This window comes from Lygodium microphyllum, chromosome 14 (assembly GCF_053477565.2).
Source record: "Lygodium microphyllum isolate KBCC chromosome 14, Lygodium_microphyllum_v1.1.10, whole genome shotgun sequence".
Lineage (NCBI taxonomy): Eukaryota > Viridiplantae > Streptophyta > Polypodiopsida > Schizaeales > Lygodiaceae > Lygodium > Lygodium microphyllum.
In genome coordinates this window covers 25,255,896-25,275,070 of record NC_141148.1, presented here as the reverse complement: position 1 = coordinate 25,275,070, position 19,175 = coordinate 25,255,896, and the positions used below count along the sequence as shown (strand labels likewise).

Sequence of the window (19,175 nt, the reverse complement as noted above, 5' to 3'; positions counted from 1 at the left end):
CCTCCAAGAGAGTTGTGGTACTCCCCTTCCCTTTATAGCATTTGTAGCGTACATCATTGATGACTAATACAAAAGCTACCTAATCTGAGTGTTTCTTGATAGAACTTATTTATTTAAGAGTATTCATGTTTTTATAAATTTAGGAGTCCAAAGAAAGGAAAACCATGGCCCTTTTATACTTGTACACAGCTCATGCATACAAATTTTTACACACTACAGATTGACTCAAAACATTTATAACTTTTGATAAAAAATTTGGAATTTGGATATGTTTTGACTCTTGCAATTGTGACAACAAGCTCTACAATTCTATTACTTCTTTTTTTTTAATTTTTGAGAAAGCTTCCTTTTTTATTTTTGTGAACGTTTAAAAATATCAAAAGATGTTGCTACTCTTGAAGTTATTGATATCTAACAATATATGTAATATGTCTAGTTATTTTTATCACTAAATATTACATAATATCTAACATATCAAGGTAGGTACATTACATCCACTCTCCCTTGAAAAATTTGAGATGTCCTCATCTTGGTAGAAACTAGGGGTACATTCTCAAAAGCTATTTACTATGCTTATAACTCTGTCATTATGGTATCTAAAAGAAAATATCCTGATACATATCATTTGGGTAATACAATGGATCCATTATTAAGGATATGGCTGGATTCAAAATATGTGCACTACTCTTATTCAAGGTTCTAGTCAGAGTCCCTAGCTCTCCAATGTTGGGATTGGGATATTCAAACCATAAAACTCAATAACTAAAAGGCCATGCCATCAAACTCAATAATTAATTTAGTTATCCACAACCCTCTCAATCTAAACACTTGGATTTACTCAACCAACTCATTTCCAATTAGTCCATCCATTTTTCCCCCTTAATTGAGAAGATCCCTCCCTCATAGAAAGTTGCATCAATACCACTTTCTTTATCAAACCCTTATAAATGAATTGGGCTAAGTTTCCCCAATCAATTTGAATACATGTTCAATTACTTTGAACAATTAAGAGACTAAGACAATTAGCTCTCATACTCTTACAATTTTATTTTGGTAAAATCCTATACTCCAATAAACCTTTGCTTTGATACCACGTGTGATATATCGTTCCTAACTCGGCTAAGGGAGGCATCATTTAGTAGTCACTCAAACACCTCTCCACAAATAGCACCATTCGAACCCAATTTAGATACACAAACTTAGCTTGTCAAATAGTCTCTTAGTCTAGCTCATAATGAAACATCAAGGCCTTAACCCAAAGGATTGACATGAGGATTCCTAAATTTCGAAGGTCTCCTAAACAATAGTCTAACACCTATTTGAGAAGGGTTACTTTGCGAACAATCAAAGTAGGAGTGGGTTAACACTGCACTTGGCTCAAAGAGAATGGAAGTGTCTATTGGACTTCCATCTCCATTACAATTTGTACTCTAGCGGATTTCAATCCCCTAAAACATTGTTAAGCAAGTTAACTATCCTATCAAATTAGGGGTCACATTCTAGTAGCTCTATCTAGTGTTTAGAATAATTAGCCTGAGTGAACCATAAACTCTCAATCATTGAAGACTAGAGCTTGGAGCTTCAATGCCACCCATGGCTTCTTTCCCACGAGGTAAGATTTCATCTCCTACCTCTCTCCGGCCCTCATAGGCTCTTTGCAGGTGTTCCTTGGCTTCATTGGGCACCTTGTATGCCCCCATTTGCCCCCTTATCCTTAGCATAACTAGCAGGCCCCACAGTCAGCTCACGTTTTTTTTGCACTTGTTTCAAAATCTAGCTCAAAAATCCCATTTTTTCATATCTCGAGCATCCAGAACCCGATTTAGGCAAGGTAAGAGTCTAACTTGGGGTTTTGGCATGCTCCAGACTTGATGGCGATGTCAGATCTTCCAAATTCTAATCACAATATTTTTTGCAACAGATCTGAGTTGATTTATGTCAAGAAAATGTCATGCTCTTAGCTTATGTGATACTCCCAAGGCTTGGTATTTGATGCCCAGATACTTTGGGGATGTTTGCCCAATGTTTTGAGATGCTTTGAGACTTGATTTGAGCATCATGTTTTGCATCCCTCATAAAACCTTACTGTCCTATTGGGATGGCTTACGCATAATGCTCTTTGTTGACATTTGGGTGTCCTATTGGATGTATTGATGCTTGGTCATCATAGTTTATGCTCGGATATGATATTTGAGAGCTATTGAGCCTTGATTTGGATGTGGACACTTCGTTGTTGGTTGGGATTTATGCTACCTTGGCTGAAGGTTATTTTACCTCTAGTTTGGTTATGCTTATTGGTTTCGAGCCATGTCTTTGGGATATGCAATGAAATGTTGACCTTCGGGGTACAACATCAAGCTTGTCTTTGGTTCTAGATCTTCATTTGAGCTTGAGCTCAGCTTTGGAATGCATTTGATGCTTCGTCTTGGATGTACATATGGCGTATATGTTACCTATGTCTGACCAGTCTTGACATGCTTGGCCTATGCCACTACTACATGCTACTTATATTGTTTGGAGCTGATTGCTACTAGTGCCTTGTCTTGGCTTGCATCTGGCTTCCAGGAACTTACTTGGGATATTTCTTGGCTTGCCAGAGTTGTATTTGGGATATAGCTAATGTCTATGGATGCTCTAATTAGAGACTACAGAGCCTATATACTCATGATGTCTTATTGATGTCTGGTCTTGGATCTTTCATCACTAGTACTCTTATATATCCTTCTTGAGCTTCTTGGCTTGATCCATATGGCTTTTGTGCTAGTGGGAGCATCAGTGGATGTTTGACAGACATTGAGTAGGTGGTTTATGCTATTGATCTTTGAGTCTTCTAAGATTGGGATCTTCTTCACTTTGATGTTGCATGGTTAATATGCCATGGTCCACATACATATACTTGGGCTAATTTGGGCTTCGAACTTCCTGAGCATACACCTCTTTGTGTCAAGTCTTGCCAGTGTTGTGTACACTTTGCCCTATTACACAAGGGGTGTGTCGGCTTCCTGACGGATTCGTTTGACATGCTTGGGTGTTTGCTCAATGTCCGTATGACTGTCATATGCTGATTTATGCCCGCTTGATGCTGGTTATGCTTTGATAGTCAGTGGTTGACTTGGTGCATTGATTTTGCCTACAGTTTGCTTTCATTGTACCTGACTGTAATTTATTACAGCAAGCAGTTATGTATGAAATGATGTGGAATTTTCATGATGAATCATCATGATTTTATGTACTTTTGATGGTACTTGGTGGGTAGCATCATTAGCTATTAGTTTTGTGGTCATTTTGCCTTGGTTTTAGTGGTATTTTTGGTTGTTTATAGCAGAAAACAACAAATAGTTTTAAACAGTCTGCATTGTTTTGGATTGCATTATGGGTTCTTCTTCCACTGATAGTGCTATCTTCAACATCATTAATCTTGATGGTACAAATTATGCCTATTGGAAAAGCCAAGTTTGGCAGGTATTGGTGCAGAAATCATAGATAAAGCCACTAACGATGCATGGCGAGCATCCTGAAACTATGTTTGATGACGAATGGGATGAGCTTGATGATTTATGTAAGTCCACCCTCATCTTGTCTCTCACAGAACAGGTGCATTACAATGTGATTGAGGAAGCACAGAGTGCTTGGCAGCTTTGGGATAAAATTAAGAACCTCTATGACAAGAAAAGTTCAGCAAGTCAGATGTATTGACTGAAGCAGCTTATGGACTTGTGCATGAAGGAGAATATAACAATGTCTGCTCATTTGAACCAATTCCGTGCTATTCTCAAGAACATGACTTCGCAGGGTATTACCTTTAATGATGAGATTACTCCATTTTTTTTTCTTGGGACTCTAAGTGAGTCATGGGATGTATTCCACAGTACCTTATGTGCTCCTGCTACTATTTTGAACTTGCCTGATGTAGAGAGTGCTCTTTTGCAGGAAGAGATCAATCGTAAAAACTTGAATGCCTCTCGTGTGTCGCATGCTTTGACTCTTAGAGGTAGAGATGGTAATGGCAAGAATGACCGTGGGAATGACCGTGGCAGAGACTCATAGAAGTCTAGGTCTAAGTTGCGAGGTAAGTCACGCAGCAAGTCTCGTGGGAGAAATGCTAATGTGACATGTCATCATTGTGGCAAAAAGGGTCATATACGCCCATAGTGTCATGAGTTGCGCAATGAGAAGCGCAAAGAGATGGGAAAAGACAAAGTACAGGAAAAGTCCTCTAATCGTAGCATTATGCCTGTGAAATCTAGTGTGAAAATTAAGGAGATAAATGTCATGCAGACTGATGACTCCAATGAGGAGTACATACTGCAACTAGTTCTTGTGATGCTACATCATTGATCGATGTTCACTCTATGTATGCGCAGTGCTGGCTTTTGGATTCTGGTGCTTCATTTCATGTTACACCATGATGTGAGTGGTTCCACTCCTACGGCACTATCTCTGGTTCAGTTTGCTTCGGTGATGACATGTCACTTGCTATTGTTAGCATTGGCGATGTACGACTCCAACTCTCTATGGCAGTACTTTTCTGTTACAGGATGTATGTCATGTACATGCACTTACACGCAGTCTTATGTCTGCAGGATAGCTTGATAATACTGGGTTTCACGTTCCATTTGGGGATTCTGCCTAGAAGATCACCCGTGGGGTAGACTTGTGCTTGCTAGAGGTGCCAAAGCTGGCAGCCTCTATCCTCTTGTAGTTGATGGGTCCTCTGTTGACCATGTTTTGTTAGTGGGTTCCATCCCACATGTATCTCTTTGGCATGCCCGTTTGGGCCATATGTCCTTGAAGGAAAATGCTTTCTAGTTTGCAGTACTTACCGCTCCTTGACTATGCATGTTTTGATTCATGTGAGCATTGTCTTTATAGCAAACAGACTAGGAATACACACAAGAAGTCTAGTAGGACACGCATGAGTAAGCCCCTCTCATTGCTACATTCAGATGTTTGTGGGCTCATGCCCTCTCAGTCTATGGGTGGTGCAAAGTATTTTGTGACATTCATTGACGATTTTTCACATAAAGTTTGGGCTTACCCCATTAAGCTTAAGTTCGATGTCTTGGCTATATTTCAGAGACGGCTTGCATTTGTTATTGAAGTTACTTATGGGTAACAAAATATGCAATATCTTTGATTACTTCTATCACTAAATATTGTATAGTATTTAAAACATCAAGTTGGCTATATTACAAGGGACCTAAACATGTTTGCAATCAATCATGTGAACTCCAAGGAAGCTCAGAAATATGTGCCAATAAGACTCCTCAATAGTGGTATGTCATGGAACTCTATCTATGTGAGGCACTAGGGTTGTTGGTAATTGTAGTATCATATAATGAGAAACTACTTAGTCATAGACCCTCAGATCTTTCTTGTCAAGGCAAAACTTATAGCTAAAACTACCATTGTGAAATACATTGTCAAGTATATATGCGAGTGTGGTATCTTAATATTTAAGTATAAAGAAATACACATTAGAAGAATCCACCTATTAGAGACAAGATCATCAAATTATCCAAGCCAAATTTGCTAATCAACATGTTTGCAGCAAGGATTGCAAGTGTCATAAGATTTCTTACTATGTTATTCCTATTGATTGGAAATCATTTGGCATTAAAGAAGTACATGTACCATAATTAATTCAAAGCCAAAATTAGCAATTCTGACCAAATAACTATAATCTTATTCTCGCCATCCTCTATATGTATTCTAAGTAAAATAGGCATGCGATGGTTCTCAATTTACGAGTCTTAATGTCGGATTCTAATATTGGAGGTCTATAAGTTACCATATCTCCATTACATGTTGATGTATTTGTTTCAGCTTGTCATTCAATGCATTAAAACCCTATTTGGAATCACCCTTTGCAATAGGAAGAAATGATACAAAAGTCATATATTTTAACATCAAAACTTTGCACAAGGCTAATATAAGAAAGTGATCATTATGTATTGCACATCAGTGTTATTCCTTGATTCATGAAGCAACATAATATGATCAAAATTTACATGTGAGTACTCGTGCAATATAGAAACATCCTTGTTTAGTCCACAGAAGATGGCATCTTGATAAGAATACTCCCATGTGGATGGCCATATGTAAATATATGAGAGCTATCATAGGTGGCAATATGAAAATATATGAGAGCATGCCCCATTAGTGCTTCTTTGATTACAACTAGATTATTGATTTGTTGCAACCATCATTCTCATAGCTTTGATGTGAGCATGCCAATACTTCGGTACATGTCTAATGAGAGTGAAGTTACCAAACGATAGTATGATTGCATACAATCAATATCTTGTCAAAACAAGCAAACACTAATTTCTCTAGATCCACTATTCTAACCTTATGACAAACTATCAATCCTCATTTGCAAGTTATGCATACCATTGCAACACGAGCTTTGGGAGATTAGCCAATTTTCTTAGAACCTACATCAATTGCCTTTTGCAATTTGAAGTAAAATTTACCTTATGCTTATTATGTAATGCTATGCATGCTACTTTGAAGAGGATAGTATCTAAAAACTTAGATCATCACAATAATTATATCAGACAATTTGATAGCCATGAACAACAAAAGTTTTAATAGTATATCTTCAAAGACCTTCAAATCCAAAAGACCTTCAAAGACCACATCTAACAAAGATACATCCCAATCAACATATGCATGCATGTGCAATAATCACATTAGAAACACCTAAAATGATAAAGATAGTGCTTATATAAAGACATAGTCTAAATCAGTCCAAAAGAAATCATACATTGGAATACCTATCCTAATGAATGGCCCTCCCAATGATAGAAAACATTATCCCATGTTCATTATCATTCCTTATTTTAAAAAATAAAACAAGTATGCCACAAGATTTATAACCTAGTAGCATGATGCAAGATTTGAGTGTCCATATGAGATCATTAATGTATTACAACAAGTTGCATTGCATTATGAATAGATAATCAACTTGAATTGGTTTGAGCAAGAAAGTTGCAACAATTGATAAAGGAGGACAATTTTTTCCATTTGGCTAGCTCCCCTTGAGCCTTCCTACCAAGGCCCTCCTTTACTACACTAAAAAACAAGCATGTTCTTTTAGTACTTAGCTTTTACAATCATGAGATGGACTAACACATAACCTTGGTCTACCCATCTTTCTCCCCCTCTTTATATATATATATATATATATATATATATATATATATATATATATATATATATATATATATATATATATATATATATATATATATCTCTCTCTTAATCTCCCTCTCTTCCTCCCCCTCCCCCTCCCCTCTTTCCATCTATTTCTTCCTCTCTCTCTCATATCTCCCTATCTTACTAGACAAAGAGAGAGAGAGAGAGAGAGAGAGAGAGAGAGAGAGAGAGAGAGAGAGAGAGAGAGGGAGAGGGAGGGAGGAAGGAGAGATAGACAAAGAGAGTAGAAGAGGGAGGGGACTAAGAGAGAGATGGAGAAAGTGTAAGAGAGAGAGGGAGGGAATCTCTCCCTTACTCCCTCTCTCTCTTTGCATCCCTCCCTCTCCTCCCATCTCTCTCTCTCTCTCTCTCTCTGTCTCTCTCTCTTTGTCTCTCTCTACACACACATCCTCTCTCTCTCCCCCTCTCTACCTCTCTTAATCTTCCTCCCTTCCTCTCTCTCCCTCCTCCCCCTCTTTCTCTCCCTCCTCTCCCTCTTTCTCTCCTTCTCTCTTCTTCCCTCTTTCGATCTCTCTCTCTCTCTCTCTTAATCTCCCTCTCTTCCTCCTCTCTCCTCTCTCCTCTCTCCCTCTCTCTCTCTGTCATGAGATAATGTATTTTTGAAACCTCACTTAACATGTGGATTAATTTTTAATCACATGATTAAGTAAACGATATACATGTGAGGTGCAACTAGGGTTAAAGTAAATTTACGAGCTCAAGACCCGAAGAAATCACGGGATGTCAAAGGAAAAAGTTGCTATAAGTTATGTCGCACAGGTACTTGGTGGTATCTAGTGCTAGTTGTTGGCCTAGGTCATCCATTTGGCCATAAGTGTCAATTGGTGACATTAGAGAAGTGGCGTTTAATAGTGCCTAACGCCAATCTGATGGTCAAAGACGGCATAGAGACACTCGAAAATGAAAGTGGCATGGCCAATTTAGTTATTGACTAGTCAGATTATTTTTCAGGGCACCAAAATAATTATTAGATTAATATTTAGTATTTAAGGACTAGAAATTAATATTTAATTATGAAAAATGTTGAAAAAAACATTTGGAAAGGCTGCCACTTGTCAAAAATGCCCATGCAAGACTGAAAAACGTCTTTAGAGGTTGAATAGAAGCATTTTTATAAATTCAGCCTGTAAGAGAAAGAGAGGAGAGGTTGCTGGTCTAATTTGCAGCCATTGGAGGACCTTCTGAGGCTACCAAGGGCAGAAGAAGACCAATCAATAGCAGCAGGAGGTAGTATCTACAGGCTGTTGAGATAGGGAAGCATCTGTAAATGACTGATTTTCTTCAGTTCTTTGCATCTACAAGATGTTGTGGCAAGGCAGCAACAACATTTGACTGTTTTTCAGTCATCTTCGCGACAAAACTCTGAATTTTCTCTCTACAGCTTTCTCTCTCATCTTCCAGCCATTTCACAGCCTTGCTCCAAATATCTCAACATTTGGACCCTTGGAGGTTGAGAAATTGCATATTTTTCTGCTGTAAACCCTAATTTATAGCAAAAATTAAGGTTTAGTAGCAACCTTGGAAAGTGTGCCAGAAATTGGAAGCTCCAAGACTTAGATTCAACAAGGCTAAATGTGAATTTCAGCTGAATTCAAGTGGAGGACTAGCCAGCCATTGAATTTGGGGCATTTCCATCGTCTATGAAGTGGGTGAAGGCCAATTGAGTGCCTGAATCAAGGAGCAAAATAGATTGAAGACTTGCAGGTCACTTTGGACAGCAAGGGGAGTTGAAATACCGAAAGGGATTGGGAGAATTCCATTGTAAATCAACTTTTTCTTCAATAAGGCTAAATAAATAATTCTGTGTGTGCAAGTTTATGATATAAGAATTTTAAATCTTGTTCTAGATTCTTTGTCCCATAAATCTAGTTTTATTTCCAACCTACAAAGGCAAACTAATCTCAGCTCCACAAAGTTGAGTTGTGTGATGGATATCAAACTAAAATTAAAGCCTTTATACTTAACCTAGCTCACTATCATGTATAATTAGGCTACGAAAACATAAAGTTGATCACCAAACAAGTAAAAAAGAGCATGAGTCCTACTCATCTTGTTTAGACTTATGGGTTTTCTGAATCCCACAAAAGCGTATAATAAATTCTCTAGGGTGCACATGAAAAAAAGGAAGTGTTCAGCATTTGATCAATAGAAGGATTGCTTTATTTTATGAAATTTACAGGATGAAATTTATGAAAGGGAAATTTATATAATACTTTGAAAAAAAGTAATAAGTTTCTAAAGGAAATGGGGTCATCTTATTACCTTGTCATAATATTTCTATCGCGTATTAAGCATGATGTTGTTCAATTGTCCCAAGCTTTCTATCAAGGGGTAACTATCGTTGTTACTTATCATTGTTTCGAAAACAATAAAGACACGTGATTGTTGCACATTGCATACAACAATGAAGAGTGTTAGACATTGTCAATGAGGATAATACTTAAGATAAAGAAAGCATGTAGGACATTTGGGGTGGTTTGCAATCAAAACCGGAAAACCGAGTCTGGATCGGACATAGGGTGGGGATTAGAGGTGAGGGTGAGGGTTATTTCAATACCATTGTCGGAACCGCTTGGGAAGAAGCAAATAAAACTAGGGTGACCAAGGTGAATTATGTGGCGTACACAGAGTGGTGGGCCCCACCCGAAGTCTACTCGCAACACAGGGAAGCGAGGGGAGCCGGCAGTGCCGACGGCGAGGAAGGAGGAGCCCCAAGCGGTGAGATGCTCCTTCCGCAGGAGCTCCATGGATGCCATCTCGCGCATGACGGGGCCGCCCGTCATGCTGGCGATGGCGCCGTGGATGCGGCGCGCCGTGGAGACGAGGGGCTCCCTTCGAAGCTCCCCGATCGTCGCCACCGCCGCTCTACTGATGATTGCGTTGCCAACGTAGCCCTCCGGCAAGGCTGGCCGTAGTCGCCCCCTCACGTCAGCCGTAACGATGAGCCCCACCCTCACGTTATCGTCCTCGCCCACCATATCGTCGCCGTGCATCGACGCGACGATGGCCCTCCACGCATGCGCCGCTAGCACCTCGTAGGTAGTGTACTTCACAGCCTTGCCAGCGTCATCGCCAGCATTGGGAGCATGCGCGGCTTGATCGTTTGCTTGGGCCTTGAGAGCGGCAAGCGTCTCACGGGAGAAGCTGAACACCCTTAGTGATGAGAGGTTGGGCTTGGGGATAATCATTTGCTCCTGATCACGCGGTGGCTGCCAGCACACGTCGAGACACCTCTCTAGCACCTTATTGGGATCATCGTTGCATTCCTTAAGCAGTGTGGGTAGCAATGCCCGAAAGTCAAGTAAGCTACGATCCAGGACCGGCGGGATGGATAGCCTCACATTATTTACGTCTCCAATATCGATTTGGGCAGCATGCTCCGCCCAAGACACCATGAAATGCCAAAACGAGATGCCATCCGCCACCAAGTGACTTGATGCCACTCCTACTGCAAGCTCTCCTCCCACAAATCTCGTCACCTATAACGATGCAAACAAGAAGGAAAGAAGAAATCAAGAGCACTATATATCTGGTTGGCTTGTTACCATAAGAGCTTTTAGCAAATTTTCATTGAACGAAAGAGTTTATGTTGCTCCCATGCAATAGTAATAACCTGATGAACTCTTACAAGGGCTCTTTATACTTAGCTTAATTGGGCTCGTGATCGTAGTCAACAGTGCAACACACACCCATACCTAACCTACTAGAGAAACAAAGGCTGTTGCATAGGCTAGGCACCACACCAACCATACCTAGCCTACTAGGGAAACAAGGAGTGCATATGCCCCTCGCAAAAAACTACATGCACAAGAAATTTTTGACATCTTCCCATGAGGGAAAAGAGTCCATTTTATTTGTTTTTCTCTATAGTGTTCAGCACAAGCTTTTACTCGGGAGGCACCACATACCTAAGCAAGTGGGGCTAAGGAGAAGGGGTTGCTAACCCCAGTCTCGCAATCCCTTTTCCCCGATTGCACCTGGCTAGGCATTTGGTTCCTCGCTCACAGCGAGAAATTTTCTAAAACTTATTGTGCTATAATTCTTATTTAATAATATAAGAACGTCTAACTTGGGTTATTCGATCGGGGAAAAGCGTAGACAGAAGAAAGGGTGGGAAAATAAGAGCAAAGGAAGATCAGAAGCAGCTGTACCTGGATCTTAAGAAGAGGCTCGCCCACACCACCTGTCTCCGCATCCACCTCATGCCGTGGAATGAAGTCCGAGAAGAAATCGCGGATCTGGAAGCCCTCCTGCTGCAGATCCTGGAAGCGCAAGCCCTCCACTGACGCCTCCGTCAGCTCGACGCCAGCGTCGTTACACAGGAGGTGAAGTCGGCCGTCATCGTGGACGGCCAGCCGAGCGGCGAAAGGGTAGAAGTCCACGAGCACACGAGCGAGGCTGCGGGAGAGGGTGTGGATGGCTGGGGACAGGCGGGTGCGAGGGGGGCTAGGATCAGGCGCATCCTGCATGGTGGCGGCGGCTGGCGCTGCTGGGGAGTGGTAGAAGAGGACCCTGCGCATGTAAGGCAGCCACCTCCAGTAGATGTCGTTGGCGGGAAGGAACAGGTGGCGGCCCTTCCCTGCCGCCGTGGCCGGCGTCACAACCCTGTGGCTCTCCACTTCCACCCTGGCCTTCATCGGATCGCCGCGCTTATCCATCCAGCTACCGGCGACGACTCCTACTTTGCTTCGCTAATTCACTCGTAAGGTAGACGCCTCGCCTTTCCTCCTCGAGAGACTAATCACATCCCATTTACCATCGACATAGCATTTCTTTGGTTTATACGGTGAATTTATTTGCTTATCGAGCTTCTTATTCTACACCCAAGCACGTGGAAACTTTCCAAGCTGTTCTCTATCTACATACGGGAGCCACTAGATTGCCACTAAAAGTTAGCCCCATCACAAAGGCTTAGTGATGAGCCATCTCTCGATTTTTTTTTCTACAACAAGAATTGCAAAGGCATAGGCAAGTTGAGAAATTGCATTCATGTTGATCTATGGCCTATTGACGAGGGATCCTTCAAAAAATAAATTATGTGACAATCGAGAACGAGAAGAATAGCATATTTCATGATACTTACGACCAATAGCAGATGTCTTTTTTAAACTCCCACCAATCATTTGCTTTTAAATGCAACCAAAAATCATCATTGAATTGGGGGGGAGGGGGGGCTTTAGAGGATTGTCACTCTATTAGCCTCGTACTGTACATCGTGTGTGTGTGTGTGTGTAGAGAGAGAGAGAGAGAGAGAGAGAGAGAGAGAGAGAGAGAGAGAGAGAGAGAGAGAAACTCTACATCTAACCTCTCTCTCTCTCTCTCTCTCTCTCTCTCTCTTCTGCAAAACTCACAAGTTTGTGCCATGCTCTATCTCATCTCTACACCAACATGGCTATGCCTCATGTTGCCACCTTTGCCCAACCATTGCTCCTAGCCTGTTGTGTATCCCAACACTCTTTCCCATTCCTCTTGACCTATTGTGTTGCTAGCCCGTGCCCTATTCTCCTGCGTGCCTGACATGCTATCCATTACCATGAGTTATACTTTGAGAGAGAGAGAGAGAGAGAGAGAGAGAGAATGCTAGTCTTTTTCACCATGCCAACGTTAGATGAGATAGGCTTTTAGCTTTATTTAAAAATTTGAGTAGGTTTGGAAGAGGTTCTAGGTTTAGGCTCTCTATAGGTTTGGGGTCTCGTGGACCTATAACCAAAATAATATATAATAAGTTATAGTATAGTTGAAGGATTTCACGAACCAAGCACCAAACCTATGTGGCATATGTAGAGTGACTCCAATCCTAAGTTGTGTATCTCTTTTCTTTACCTATTAATGGCTCTCCTCCCTCTCTCTACTCACTATCCACACATTTCATTTCAAATCTAATCTATATGTTATGTCAAGGTTTGCCTTCAGGATCCCAAATCAACTACAAGGTTCCAAAGCCTATAGTGCATAAGGAGGAGAGGTTCAATACTCAAGAAATGAAGAGGGGATTTTAAAGGGTGATATATTAACAAAAAAGAAAGGGGAGAATCTTTGGAAAGTTGTAGCTCTCTCTCCCTCTCTCTCTCTCTCTCTCTTTTCTATAGAAAAAGAGATTTGGTCTTCAAGAAATAAAGAAGGATTTCTTTTGAAGAGTGATATGATGATGAAAAGTCTAATCTATATATTATTTAGAGGTTTGCCTTGGATATTCAAACCAACTAGAAGGTTTATGAGCCTATGTGGCACAAGGAGGAGAGGTTTTGTATTCAAGAAATAAAGAGGGTGTTCTTAATAGTGATATAATAATAAAATGAAATCGGTGAGTCTTTAAAAAGTTATAAGTGGATTAGGGAGGAGAGGTTTGGTATTTAAGAAATAAAGAGGTGGGTTTTTAATGATTATATAGTAATAAAAGGAAATGGGTGACTCTTTAAAAAGTTATAAGTGGCTTTCTCTTTCTCCCTCTCATCTTTTCCTATAGAAAAAAAGGTTTGGTATTCAAGAAATAAAGAAGTATTCATTTTGAAGGGTGATATGATAATGAAAAGGAGAAAGGTGAGTCTTTGAAAGTTGTTCCTCTAGGGTAGGAGTGAAATTTACTTTTAAATTGAACATATGAGATTAGATGGGATGATAAATTTTAGTGGTTAAATATGTAAATGTGATGCGCATACTTTAAAAACACCCACAAATGCATGGAACTATAAAAAGAAAGATGTGTTTTCTTTTAGAGAATTGAGATGATATTTTAATGATTAGACACATGTATTTAATGTGTACATAATTTAAAAACACCCACAAATGTACTTATACTATAAAAACACACACATAATATACATGCACACATACACACACATGTACACATGTATACAAATATGTAAACATATACACATGTATGCACATATGCACATATACCCATATACACTTAAACATTTAAGCGAGAGAAAATCGAGAGAGGGGAGGGAGACTAGAAAAATCAATGTGAGAAAGAGAGAGAAGAGAGGAAATAAAGGGGAAGAGAGTGGTGCGCAGATCGGTCGCAGTATGCTCACGTAGTGAATCCCGGAAGGTCCCCAAGAACAATGAACTCTACCTTTTTGCACAAAAAACAATGTAAAAAGCATGAACGACAAGAGCAAGAGACCAATTGGGTTCAATCTTCCCCCATGCCTTGTGTGAGCGCTTCACAAAGCATGTATTTTATGTATATTTCCATCTTCATGCTCAATAATAGCCCAATTTACAAAAATATGACAAGCTTTTAGCTTTTGAGTTTGCCTTTTACAAAAATAGGAAATAAAGCTAATGGACGGTGCCCATAGAGTCTGGCACGCCCAATCTCAATGTCCAAATAGAAATAACATATCCGTGCGCATAGACGTATACAAAATAATAATAAATAATCGATGCCTCAATAGACATAACAAAATATAGGCGTGGCGCCTATCAAAATATAATCCATAGGTTGAATACTCGCTAGACTCCAATGCTTTCCTCCGCCACTGTTGCTATCTCTACACATCAACTAAAGCATTCACAATCGTTAGTAAAATAATACAATTAAACCGACAAAAGTGAATACCTAGCAGTCTTCAGCTACATAAATAAATCAACTGGTTAGAAATAAATCCTAACCTTAATTTATTACGAGTGCGCACTCTAAACTCATAAACGTTTATTAATTTAATATGCATTTTGCGGAATCACCCGCTATGGAATCACCCATGTACACACTAAATTAATGAAACGCCCGAAAAGGACAGGCGTCCCCATCAACTTCTCGCACAAAGAATCCACTTTGTGTATGAGCCCCGGTCATCTAAGTTTACGGAATCCACCGTAAAACCTTACGGAATCCACCGTGGTACGGAGTTCACCGTGGAATATGCCTCCTGGCATCAGAGAGAGCTGGATACAAACTTATAAAACATGTACTTACATATATGTATACACACACACACACATGTAAACATGTACATTCATACACAAACACATCCTACCCATGTGTACAAGCATGGATACACATCACACATGCATCTACAACATGCACACATATGAGATGAAAATAGATAAAAGATAAGGAACTCTAAGAAAAAAATAAAGGACAGTGTAGAATAATGATAAGATGGTAGAGAGAGAGAGAGAGAGAGAGAGAGAGAGAGAGAGAGAGAGAGAGAGAGAAGAGAAGAGAAGAGAAAAGAAGAAAAAGAAGAAGAAAGGAGGGATAAGAGTGAAAAAGAAAGAAGAGAGGAGAGGGAAAGAAGAAAAGAGAGGAGAGAAAAATGATGAGATATGAGACTAACAAATAATTACACATAACATATAAATATGCATGCTCCATCCAATGTTCCCCTTTGTGAATCATAGTTTCCATGACTTTCTCCAATACTTCAATCTCAATATCTATCCACCAGTAACACAAAACACATTAATTATCCTAATGTCCACCTTGTGCAATGCGATTGGTGCTACATTATATATATATATATATATATATATATATATATATATATATATATATATATATATATATATATATATATATATATATATATATATAGAGAGAGAGAGAGAGAGAGAGAGAGAGCGCAAAAGAGCTAGCTCTCACCAAAGGAGTCTCAATCATTGTAGGAGAAAGGGAAGATATGAGCAAATATGCTCTCAAAACGAACATACACACACACACACACACACACACACACACACACACACACAAAGACACACAATTACTATATATATTTATATCCTCTACATCACGAGCGTTCAAGGCTTATTTATGAATATCCTTATCTGTGAATTTTTTCTATATAAAACATAACTCTTTTCTATTCATTCTATAAATAAACCCTTTATATTACACTCTTTTGTATATAAAAAATGTATAAAAATGGTATTTTAAAAATACCTTATTTTGAACCAACGTGACACACACATATATTCATGAGTAACTTACTCGAGATCTATAAAAAATCATCTATATAGCGTGCGTTCAAAGGCTGTTAAGAAATACCCTTTCTTTACACGTTATAAGGCCATAAAATGACTCCTTTTACTTTACTAAATTTATGTAATTTTCTAAATTATAATATAATCTTGTATTTTTTACTAAATAGAATACCGTTTCCTTTGAACTCACGTGGTATCTTACATGTTCTATAAGGTGAACTCCTTGAGATACCCATATAATTACATTCATATCACATATATCTCTACCTAATTGTAATCCTACATACATTGCACTACCATGCTAATACATGTATTTTTGTGCATATTTATGCGTGTACACACATATGCAGGCATGCTAATGCACAAAATAAGACTTCACTCATTCTAAAAACCTCCATGTTCTTGCGAGGTACATAAACAAATTCATTAACACTCTCGTGGGCCTCTTGTTATGTACTTCATTGGATAAAATGATAAGGTAAAGTGATGAATGTTAATTGGAGGCTTCTAACTTATTTTTACTACTCTTAATATGGTTGTCCCTTAATATAAGGCCTTACATTTTTTGTTGTCCCTTAATATGGGCCACATGTTTCGCCTAAGATTGCACCAACATTTTATCCAAAATACAAGCTAGCAAAAATGGAATCAAATTTTTTCTCCTTTGTCAATAATTTCCTACAGTGCTTGAAAAAAATTGTTCTCTCAAGTCTTACTAAACCTTTGAGCAAGGAAACTTATAGGTTTTAAGATAAAGCCTTAGGTGGAAAAAATTCTTCTTGACAAATTTAGAGGTGGATTAAGGCCATTCAAATATTTATAAGTTTGTAAAATTTTCATTTAATTTATAAAATTAATAAAATATATTGAACATTTACATCTATTATTGCACATAAAAATGAATAATATGATAGATTCTAAATAAAGTCTTCTTTGTATCATTATATGTAAGTTATGAAGACCAAGTGTTTGATGGGACTTAGAGTATGGTCAATGGACGTGTTGTGTTCGTAGTTTACGCAACCAAAACCATTGATTTCCTATGTAAAACCCTTGAGCAAGATATATCACTTTGGAAACCTATTGCGGCTTGGTGCTAACTCTATATCAACACTTCTGAGCATATACCATACGTCTACTATTTGTTCTAGATACAAGCCTTTTCTTAAGAGATTTAAAAGCTATTGAGGATTCCTATTGAGCGGTTTTCTCTCTTTCTCATGTGCTTTTTGAATAGTTCCTTTAGAAGTACTCTTTAGCTATTCGCCCACACTCATTATGAAGATGGCTTCATCAAAAGAGCAAGGAAAAAACTCTAGTTCTTGAGAATCATCATTTTCATTCCATGTTCTCTTCTGCACCTAGAGATGAATATCCAAAAATCAATTAGACCACCTTATAGAAATTTTCAATCAATATATAAAAATGCAACGCTTATTAGATTGTAGAGCTTACTTTTTAATCAACATGAGGTTTGAGCATGCCTTGTAGTCTTCCCATTGTTATGTCATAATGCAATCACTTTGTCAAAGTCAAATTTGCACATTGCATGACCTTTAATAGAAATTCTCTACTTGAGCAAACTATAATAATGAACCATATTTATCTCTCAAAGTCTCAGCAATACTAATATAACACCATGTATTCTTAAAATTCCATCCATTCCATTCATTGAATGCTTCAAACTTAAATGTTTGAAACTCTTTTCTTAAGCAAGTAGGATCAACAAGTCTTTCAACAAAATTCCCCCTTTTAAGGTTTTATCTACCCCATAGAATTTTAGAATCTCCTCTAACATCACCTCCATAATTTTTCATGTCTTTTCTAAACTCCTTGGTAGGTAGATAGCATGAAAGATAGTAGCTTAAAATGATCCAATATTTAAATATCATAAAATCATTTTCTTCGCTTCTTTATGATGTGAGTAGTGAAATTCTTTTGAAAAGCTATTGCCTTGTCAAGACCAAAGCCAGTCTTATCACATATCATCTCAATGTTCCTATAGCTTAGACCTCTAACAGAATATCTCAACTCATAGAAGCCCTTTTGCTTGTCCATAATTTGGAATAATAGGGTACCCAGAACTAACTCTAGGGCATCAACATCTAAGCTAGGCTTCATGATAAACTTTAAATCCATGGCCGCTATTTTCGCATCGACTATGCCAGGGATTGCAATAACATCTACATATGTGGTTTGAAAAAGTTTATTAATAAGGCTTGTTAAGTGGGAGAATAGATCTCCCAAGAAATGTATGACATAAAAAATTTCAAAAGAAGTGATTTTAAAAATTAAATTATTCTCTACTTTAAATAGTCAAGCAATGGTTCAAGCAATTCACAAAACTTACTAAGGACTTTGTGTCTATTTAACCAATGGATGGAGTGTATTACATAACCTAAGTGTACGTAAGTTAGATTGATCTTGCAAGGTCTTTAGTTTCTCTACTTGAGTAATACTTTTCCTAAATAGTGTAGCTATTTCATTCATATGAAACATAAACAATTATATGCTCTTTCACCATTATATTGGTTGATTTATCTATCATAGTGCCATAACAAGGTGATTCTCTAGCATGTGTATTGCAATTTTCCTCAAGTTCTTTTCCAATATATTAGACAACAATGGTACAAGATTTTTCATTATTTTACATGTTTTCTAAAATGTTGGGGGTTTCACACTCCCTAGGAATATTAAGAGTGGGGATATACAAAGTTACTTTGTATAAGCAAGGTCATTTTGTGCTACAAAGTAACTTCAAACAAGTTTTTCAAACTATCTTCTAGTACAAAATGCTTAGACACTCCCATTTTGAATCTTTTATTTCCACTATGCAGTGCCCATGCTAATTGTTGGTATCTCCTTGATTAAGCATGATTTACTAAAGCACTATGTTGAATATTGATAGCCCTTATGATTCCAAATTCATTCTTATGATGTTTATCTTCTTTGTAGATTTTACAAAAAATTCTTGATTGATTGATTGATTGAGAGAGAGAGAGAGAGAGAGAGAGAGAGAGAGA

General features: G+C 38.4%; 1 protein-coding gene across 1 annotated transcript; it reads right to left on the bottom strand.

Annotated features, from left to right (window-relative positions):
* Nucleotides 1-7,749: 7,749 nt before the first annotated feature.
* On the bottom strand, nt 7,750-11,990 carry LOC148025426 (shikimate O-hydroxycinnamoyltransferase-like). Its single transcript, XM_087692555.1, has 2 exons — nt 11,373-11,990; nt 7,750-10,700 (listed from the first exon to the last, which is right to left on the bottom strand). The coding sequence occupies exons 1-2, from the start codon at nt 11,877-11,879 to the stop codon at nt 9,705-9,707; spliced, it is 1,503 nt and encodes a 500-aa protein (XP_087548681.1). The 5' UTR covers nt 11,880-11,990; the 3' UTR covers nt 7,750-9,704.
* Between the last annotated feature and the right edge of the window lie 7,185 nt (nt 11,991-19,175).